Source organism: Dipodascopsis tothii, assembly GCF_038497935.1.
Source record: "Dipodascopsis tothii strain CBS 759.85 unplaced genomic scaffold V1510scaffold_19, whole genome shotgun sequence".
NCBI classification, from domain to species: domain Eukaryota; kingdom Fungi; phylum Ascomycota; class Lipomycetes; order Lipomycetales; family Lipomycetaceae; genus Neoaidaea; species Neoaidaea tothii.
The window spans coordinates 158,058-166,484 of record NW_027118003.1 but is presented as its reverse complement, the minus strand read 5'-3'; the positions used below and the strand labels follow the sequence as shown (position 1 = coordinate 166,484).

The window sequence follows — 8,427 nt, the reverse complement described above, 5'->3', positions numbered from 1 at the left end:
CCGGCTGGGGGATCCGCGGGGGGGGTGGGGCCCCGCCGGGCCGGGGGGCCGGCGCCCCCCGGGGGCCCCCGCTCGGGCGCCGCCGGGGCAGGGTCGCGCCGCCCGCCGGCGGCGACTCCGTCGAGGTGGTTGCCCTTCGGGCAAGGTTTCTGCCGCCCGCAGGGCGCACCCCCGACGGAGTCGCCGCCGGAGGCTCGTGCGCGACTCCGTCGGGGTGGTTGCCCTTCGGGCAAGGGTTCTGCCGCCCGCAGGGCGCACCCCGCCGGAGTCGCCGCCGGAGGCTCGTAGGCGTGAGTGCTTCGGGCAAGGTACCGCCGCAGGCGGGAACGTCCCTGGCACGTGTGCGCACGGGCCAGGACGCGTGTTGGGAGATGTCACGTGCGGGCTATTCGCCAGCTGTGATTGCGATCTGGGCGGGCCCCAGGAGAAACCGCGGGCGGGCGGCGGGCGCACTCTCCCATCAGCACCATGCTGGACACGACGCTCATCCCCAGCCAGGTGTATATCGGGCTCTTTGGCGGCGCCGTGGCGCTGCTGACGGGCTACGGCCTGTGGCAGGCCAAGGTGTACCTGACGGACCTGGCCGGCGACGAGATTGCGGCGGCGGGCGCGGCCGTGGCGGGCGTGCTGGCGCAGATCTGGGGACTGCTGTGGCCCGAGGTGCCGTCGCGCGAGGCGCTGGCCAGCCTGGACTACCGGTACTCGCGGCTGGACTGCAGCGAGCGCAGCCTGGAAGACGTGGTCGTGCGCGACGTGTCGTTCGACGACCCGTTTGTGCCGGCGGACGGCGGGCAGTCGCGTGCGCGGGCGCGGCGGGTGGACGTGCTGCGGTCGGAGCCGATCGACTGCCCGCGGCCGAGCCGCACGGTCCCGGCGTTTGACGTATGCGGTCTAGCGCCGGTCTGTGCGAACGTGTCCGACGTCAGCGTGCGTCTGGCGCGTGACGCCGAGGCGCTGCTGGGTACGGGGCCGGAGGAGGTCCTGCCGAAGCGCACGTTCTACGCCGACCGCTCGTACGAGCGGTCGGCGTTTGAGGCGAGCGTGTTCCGGGCGCTGCCGGGGTCGTTTCCGGGAGAGGAGGCTGTGGAGGGGGAGGAGGACGAGGCTGGAGAGGGGCGCGAGGGCGAGGCTCTGGACGAGGCAACCCCGGCGGACAGCGGTGCTGCCGCTTCTGCCGCGGCCGCGACGGCCGCGTCTGCCGCGGCCGTGGCCTCTGCCATCGTGACCGCGGCCGCCGAGGCCACCGCGTCAGACGAGTCCTCGGCCCCGCCGGTGGCTCGGCCACCGGCCCTGCAGGCAGTCCCCGAGCCCGCACTCTTGCCTCAGCCGGCCGAGCCCGACACGCCGGCCGACCTCGCCGACTCTGCCGACCACTCTGCGCACTCCATCCACCCCGACACGGACGTTCCCCACCCCGCCAACGACTCGAGCTTTGTTTCGCGCGAAAACTCGATCCTCGTCGACATCTCCAAGGAAATCAACGTCGACAAGGCCAAGCCAAACACCAAGCCGAACGACTCGGCGTCCGAGTCGTACCACGCTGCGTCGTTCTCCGAAAAGTTCGTGCTGCTCGAGACCGTCGACGAGAGGCTCGAGCTCGAGATGGACGCGTGCGTCCCCGACAAGCCCAAGCCGGCGCAGTTGACGAGCTCGCCCAAGTCGTCGCGCGCGTCGATCGTGCTCGAGATGCCCGACACGTCTTCAAGCCAGATCCACCGGGCCGGAAGCCCGCTCAAGGTCGAGATCGACTGCGTGGCCGAGCCGCCGGGCAGTGTTGGCCACATCCCGGCAATCCACCTCAACGGCGAGAAGCTGGCGTCGCCGCAGTCCGAGGCCCCGTCGCCGGACCGCCACCCACTGGCAAGCCCGACCCGGCTGCGGCTGCCGACGCTGTCGCCGGCGGGGTCGTCCGTGGGCGACATCTCGTCACTGCGGCTGGACAGCTCGCGGCCGGACGATTCGCCGGACGTGTCCCAGCGCAGTCCGTGGTCGTTCCGGCCGGGCTACGGTCTCCGCTACCAGGAGCCAGACTCTACCAAGACCAAGCGACCGGCGACGACGAGCTACAGCGAGCGCAACAAGAACGCGCGGATCGGGTCGTCGGCCGAGAGCTCGCGACGGGCGCCAGCGGAGCGGACCCGGTCGCCGGAGCGGGCCGCGGCCCGGGACCCGCTGGCGGACTCGAGGGACTCGCGGGACATGTTCCAGGACTCGGTCCGGTCGGGGGGCGGGGACTCGGTCAGGGACAGAGACGCGTTCAGGGACTCGGTCCGGGACCCGTTCAAGAACGCGGCGCGGGACCAGTTCAAGGACTCGGTGCGGGACCAGTTCAAGGACTCGATGCGGGACCAGTTCAAGGACCCGGTTCGGGACTCGTTCAGAGACTCTGTCCGGGGCCCGGTCTGCTCGCCGGTCCGGGACTCGTTCAGAGACTCTGTCCGGGGCCCGGTCCGCTCGCCGGTCCGGGACTCGTTCAGAGACTCGGTTCGGGACCCGGTCCGCGACTCTTCCAGGAACTCGGTTCGGGACCCGGTCCGCGAATCCTTCAGGGACTCGGCTCGGGACCCGGTCCGCGACTCGCCCCGGGACCCGGTCCGCTCGGCCCGCTCGCCGATCCGGCCGGCGCACTCCGTCGCCCCCCAGCCCTCCGCCCCGGTCCACACATCGCCCCGCCCCCCCCGCTCTTCTCCCCGGCCCGACGCCGACGACTCTCGCGTGTCCCTCCCCGAGTCCATCCTCGAGGCTGCCCGGCGCAACGCCGCCAACAGCAAGCGCGCCGCGTCCTCGTCGCTCTCCAGCCAGAACATCGAGGTCAAGCGCCTTCTTCACGACATCGTCGAGCGCTCGCGCGACAAGGCCCTCCGGCCGGTCTCCCCCCGCAAACCCGTCCGGCCGCCCGGCGTCATGGCGCCGTACTCCAAGTTCTCCGAGGCCATCAAGAACCTCGAGCGCGGTTTCAACCTGCTCGAGACGTCATACCACGAGTGGAAGTCCACGTCGTCCGAGCGGGCAGAGTCGCTCCGGCCGCCGTCCAAACGCGCCCTCCCCGTGGTCACGCCCCTCGGCGACTCGGCCAAGGTCGGCCGCAACAACGCGCGGCCCCGCCGCGACGCCAGCGCGCTCGCCAAGAAGCTCAAGGACAGCTCGTACGACTCGGACCGGCTGTCGCTCGCCGCGTTCCGCCAGCGGTACCCCAGCATCAGCAGCGCCCCCGGCGTCCGCGAGCACAGCTACGAGGCCGCCGGCCGGCTGTCGCCGTAGTTTTTGGACGATCTATTGCGCTAGTTATACACGCGGCGTGCCGCTATCCAAAACTACGACACAATCGTGTCGCCCACTATGGCGTCGCCGGCCTTGCCCGCCGGCTTGGTCGCGTCGTTGTCGCCGATCGGGCCCGCGTGCGCGGCCGCGTCGTTGCGCTGCGACAGCGCCGTGATGATCATCAGCGCTATGAAGGCGATCGCCGTCAGGCCCCGCCGCGTCGTCTGCCACCGCAGCTTCTCGATCGAGATCCGCAGCTCCGAGTTGAGCAGCACCGTGATCTTGTTGTTGAGCTCCTGGATGTGCATCTCCATCTCCCGCTCGTTGTACCGGTGGTGGTTCTTGTGTTCGTTCATGTCCATGTTGACCTCGTCGCGCATCGACTCGATCTCGTTCTGGTAGTGCTGCTGCAGGATCGCCAGCTCGCGGTTCAGCGCCTCGACGTCCGACCGCGACAGCGACGCCTGCCCGGTGCGTGTGTTGCGCAGCTCGGTGCGCATCTCGGCGCACGCGGCCTCGAACAGGTACTTTTCGTTCTCGAGCTCGGCGTTCGACACCAGCGTCTCCTTGGCGTTGAGCAGCCGCCGCGAGAGCAGGCCCCGGATGAGCTTCATCAGCGTCATCGACTGCTGCTCCGTGTACCCGGCCTGCTTGAGCATCACAAAGAGCTTGTACGAGTCGAAGTGGTGCACGAACCGGAGCATGATCTGCAGCGGCTGCACGGTCAGGTCCGTGGACTTGCCGTCCTCCAGCCCTGCCTCGAGCTCGACGCGCTCCGGCGGCTCGTCGTCCGCGCTGCCGCGGTCCGCAAACAGCGACGGGCTGGCCACGAGCCCGGTGTCGCCGTCGAGCACGAGCTCGGCCCGCGAAGACGTGACCGCGGCCGCGTCCTTGTCGGCGTCCTTGCCGTCGGCCCGGCCGGCCAGCGCACGCGTCTGCCCGGTCCGGAACGGGTTGATCGCGGCCACCAGCGCCGGCCCGAGCGCCGTGACGTGGTGCGCGAGCAGCCCGGCCGCGTCGGCGGCCATCGGCGGTGCATGCGAGTAGTTGTGGGCGGCCGCCGCCGGCCGCGCCAGCCGCGGCCGGTCCTGCCGCCGCGTCGACGACAGGAACCGGCGACTGCCGGACGCGTCGCGGTCGGCGTCAGCCGGCGCGGACGTCGACAGCAGCCGCACGGCGGCCGCGCGACCCGGCCCGCGGAGGGTCGGCCACGACGGGTACAGAAACGCCAGTCCGGGCGCCACCGCAGCGTCTGGGGTCAGCCGCGCACGGGCGGTACTTACGTTTCGTCATCGTTCCGTTGCGCGTCGGCGCCGCTCGGCGGCTGCTTTGTAGGCGCGGTCGCGAACCAAACACGCACAAAGACGGCGCGATTTCGACTGTGGCGGGGAAGTGTGGGAGAACGGAGTAGAACGGGGAGGCACGCGTAGGTTACCCGGGGGACGACGTCACCGGCGCGCGGATCGCGAAACCGGCGGCGTGGCAGCCTCCGGCGGCATGTGGCTCGGCAGAACACCGCGTGCGGCAGAAACAATCAAGGTTGCGTGGGTTGACGCACTGACAGCGCGATTTTAGTACGGCGTACGCTGGGTTGGCAAGCGGCCGGCTGTGACGCGCTGCGCGTGGCTGTGACGCCGGGGGGCTATGGCTTGATTTTTGGGCGCGCTTTGGGCCTGGGCGGCGCTGGGGTTCCCGGATGGTGGGCCGTCACGTGCGGCGGTGCCCGGCGGCCAAACCCTCGGCCGCCGGCGCGAGGCCCGATGCCTGCGGCGGGACGACGCCGCGGCGGTGGCCAGCGCGGCCAAAGCTTTGGCCGCCGCCCAGCCCCCACGCGCGGCGGCTACTGCGCCCCACTGCGCCCCACTGCGCCTCATCCAATCGCACCGTTGGGATATTGCTGACGGCCGTGCCGCGCCGCACGAGTGCGTGTGGCGCACCACCTCGGCGCCAGCCGAATTCGGGCATCCGCAGCCGCGATTTGTGCCGCTTGTGCCGCGACCGTCGCGCGCCGCCGCACCTCTGCGCCTGCGCCATCAGCTGGTATGGCGTCAGATGGCGTGCCAAAACCTCCCAATCGCCGAGAAAAAAAAATCAAAGGTCGTCAGGGCACACGAACAGCTCTCCAGCAGTTAAAACACCGTTGTCGCCGCCGCCAGCCAAGCTCCCGGACAGTCCTCGGCCTGCAGACTCATTCCCGGAGCTTTCGTCATGACCGGACTTCTGACGGTCCAAAAGTGCACCGACCAGGTGCACGTCATCGTCGGCGCCACCGCGCTGGCCCTGCACCGCATCGCAAAGTCGCTCGAGTACGGCGCGCGGGTGGTCGTGGTCGCGCCGGCGCCGGGCGATGGCTCGGTCACGCCCGAGCCGTGGGCTTCGTCCGTGGCCGCCCGCATCGAGACCCACGCCGGCCGGCTGCAGTGGCTCCAGCGGCCGTTCGACCTGGCAGACCTGACGACGCTCGGCCGGCCCGAGGTCGACGCCGTCGTCGACACGGTCTTTGTCGCCCTGCCCGCGTTCGACGCGCAGGCCGCGTCCATCTCGGCTGCGTGCCTGCGCCTGCGGATCCCCGTCAACGTTGCCGACAGCGCCGAGCTCTCGTCGTTCACGCTGCCGTCGACCTACACGGACGGCCCGCTCCAGATCGGCGTCTCGACGTCCGGCGCCGGCTGCCGGCTCGCCAACAAGATCCGCCGGCTGGTCACGGCCGCGCTGCCGGCCAACGTCGCCGACAGCTGCGCCAAGGTCGGCCAGCTCAAGCGCCGCATCCAGCACGAGGACCTGCGCGAGCTCCAGGAGAAGTCCGGCCTCGACGACGTCTACCACAACGTCGGCCAGGACGACGACGACGCGCTGCAGACGTACAAGTTCATGCAGCTCGTCAAGGAGCACGCTGTCGACGACGGCTCGGTCGAGTTCGCCGAGGCCCAGAAGAAGCAGCGCATGCGCTGGCTGGCCCAGATTGTCGAGTACTATCCGCTGGCGCAGCTGGCCACGATCTCGATCGACTCGCTGTCGTCGACGTACAAGCAGGCGCCGGGCGCCGCGCCCGAGGCCGCGCCGGTCGCGCCGCCGCCGGCGTCCAAGCCGACGATCTCGCTCGTCGGCTCGGGCCCGGGCGCGCCCGGGTTCCTGACCACCGCCGCGCACGCGGCCATCACCACCGCCGACCTCATCCTCTCGGACAAGCTCGTCCCCCAGGGCGTGCTCGACCTCATTCCCAAGCACACCGAGACCTACATCGCGTCCAAGTTCCCCGGCAACGCCGAGCGCGCCCAGCAAGAGCTGCTCGACCTCGGCCTGGCCGCGCTCAAGCAGGGCAAGTCGGTCGTCCGGCTCAAGCAGGGCGACCCCTACATCTTCGGCCGCGGCGCCGAGGAGTACATCTTCTTCCGCGACCACGGCTACGAGTGCATCGTCATCCCGGGCATCACGTCGGCGCTGTCCGGGCCGCTCATGGCCGGCATCTCGCCGACGCAGCGCGAGGTCGCCGACCAGGTCCTGATCTGCACCGGCACCGGCCGCCGCGGCGCCGTGCCCGACACGCCCGAGTTTGTGCCGACGCGCACGACCGTGTTCCTGATGGCGCTGCACCGGCTGGCCGAAACGATTGACCGCCTGCGGCTAAAGGATTGGCCGATGGCCACCCCCTGCGCCATCATCGAGCGCGCCAGCTGCCCCGACCAGCGCACGATCCGCACCACGCTCGAGCACGTCGTCGAGGCCTTCCACGCCGAGGGCTCGATGCCGCCCGGCATCCTCATCGTCGGCGACGCCTGCAACGGCATGATCCCCTACGACGCCACCCAAAAGTGGACCAAGCACCACGGCTGCGCGCTTTTCGACGCCGCCCTGTAGCCTGCATGAGATAGAGCTCTAATGTGTACATATAATCTAGACTGTCTCCTCGAACTTCAGCGCCTGCCGCACCGCGTTGAACACGTCCTCGCAGTAAAAGTCGGGCGTGGCCACGAGCTCGCGGTGCTCGGCCTCGCGGTACACGCCCGTCTTGACCAGCATCGACTTCCACCCGTACGAGTTGGCGCCCATGATGTCCGACGCCGGGTTGTCGCCGACCATGTACACGCGCTCGAGCTCGCCCGTGTGCCCGTGCGTCTGCCGGAACTCGCGCAGGACCTTGTCTGCAAAGTCGTACGTCTCGGTGAACGGCTTGCCGATGATGACCGACCGCAGATCCGCGCCCGTGTACTCCTTGTACGCGCTTTCGATGCACGCGCGGAAGGCGCCCTGGCCGTATCGCGGCAGACTGTAGTCGTTGGCCCAGAGCAGGTCGTTGTTGGAGAAGTAGATGGGCACCTGCTGGCGGAGCTCGTCGTTGCGCGTGCCAAACTGGCCGCGCTGCGACAGCAGGACGTCGACGATGATCTGCGTGTCGCAGCCCCAGTCGCGCGAGTCGTTGTACACAAAGATGCCGTCGATCGGCGCGTCCGTCATGGGCTGCGCCCGCGCCAGGTCGGCCTCGCTGAAGCGGTGGAACGGCCAGATCGATTTGTTGGTAGCGATGATGTCCACGGGCATCACCACGTCCTTGAACCCGTAGCTGTGCGCGACGTGCCGGCAGATGTCGCCGTCGCCGCCGACGACGAGCACCTTGCTGAGCTTGTTGGCGAGAAGCTTGAACGGCGTGTGCGACTGCACAAACTGGTCGAGCGCGATGTCGATCTCGAGCTTGGCCGAGAGATCGGCCACGCGCGCGGCCTCGGACTTGCCGCCGCCGTTGGTGAGCAGGATCCTGGCGTCAGCGGCCGTCGGCGGCGTACTTACCAGGGCACCTTGTTGTCGTTCAGGTACCGCAGCGTGCGGATGCCGGGCGTCAGCGGGCGCGCGCCCAGAAGGAGCACACCATCGATACTGCGGTCAGCGGGTGCGTGCACGGAACGTACTCGAAGGCGAATCCAATTCGCTTGGCCACGGCCGTGGGAACCGGCCCGGTCGGGTACAATCCCGCCGGGTCGGTCGTCAGCGTCCGGCGGCCGAGGAAACCGCGGGGAGGCGTGCGGCCGCACCGCAGCGTAAGCGGCAGTCGCAGCATGATGTCAATTCGTGTCGTCTCCACCGGCGCCGGCGGCTTATATGGCAACGGGCAGCGCTAGTGACGTGTGAATGACTACACGAATCATCCGCCTCGGTTAGTGATACGGCCCG

General features: G+C 69.7%; 5 protein-coding genes across 5 annotated transcripts; 2 read left to right on the top strand and 3 right to left on the bottom strand.

Moving 5' to 3' along the window:
- Window positions 1-1,307: 1,307 nt before the first annotated feature.
- Window positions 1,308-2,141, bottom strand: V1510DRAFT_418533 (uncharacterized protein). Its single transcript, XM_066934130.1, has one exon. The coding sequence runs from the start codon at window positions 1,920-1,922 to the stop codon at window positions 1,323-1,325; it is 600 nt and encodes a 199-aa protein (XP_066788409.1). The 5' UTR covers window positions 1,923-2,141; the 3' UTR covers window positions 1,308-1,322.
- A 19-nt stretch (window positions 2,142-2,160) lies between these two features.
- V1510DRAFT_379665 (uncharacterized protein) lies at window positions 2,161-2,645 on the top strand (the record flags this gene model as incomplete). The annotated part of the gene is made up of 2 exons (XM_066931622.1): window positions 2,161-2,400; window positions 2,449-2,645. Coding segments are annotated over 2 exons (436 nt in total), but the record flags the coding sequence as incomplete, so codon positions are not given.
- Window positions 2,646-3,258: 613 nt separating this feature from the next.
- Window positions 3,259-4,906, bottom strand: V1510DRAFT_430753 (uncharacterized protein). The gene is made up of 2 exons (XM_066935392.1): window positions 4,545-4,906; window positions 3,259-4,513 (listed from the first exon to the last, which is right to left on the bottom strand). Exons 1-2 carry the CDS (start codon window positions 4,552-4,554, stop codon window positions 3,315-3,317), a joined length of 1,209 nt encoding a protein of 402 aa, XP_066788407.1. The 5' UTR covers window positions 4,555-4,906; the 3' UTR covers window positions 3,259-3,314.
- A 220-nt stretch (window positions 4,907-5,126) lies between these two features.
- On the top strand, window positions 5,127-7,173 carry V1510DRAFT_418528 (tetrapyrrole methylase). Its single transcript, XM_066934129.1, has one exon. It carries the CDS (start codon window positions 5,470-5,472, stop codon window positions 7,117-7,119), a length of 1,650 nt encoding a protein of 549 aa, XP_066788406.1. The 5' UTR covers window positions 5,127-5,469; the 3' UTR covers window positions 7,120-7,173.
- Window positions 7,131-8,423, bottom strand: V1510DRAFT_418527 (HAD-like domain-containing protein). Its single transcript, XM_066934128.1, has 3 exons — window positions 8,166-8,423; window positions 8,047-8,133; window positions 7,131-8,014 (listed from the first exon to the last, which is right to left on the bottom strand). Exons 1-3 carry the CDS (start codon window positions 8,312-8,314, stop codon window positions 7,156-7,158), a joined length of 1,095 nt encoding a protein of 364 aa, XP_066788405.1. The 5' UTR covers window positions 8,315-8,423; the 3' UTR covers window positions 7,131-7,155.
- Window positions 8,424-8,427: the final 4 nt, after the last annotated feature.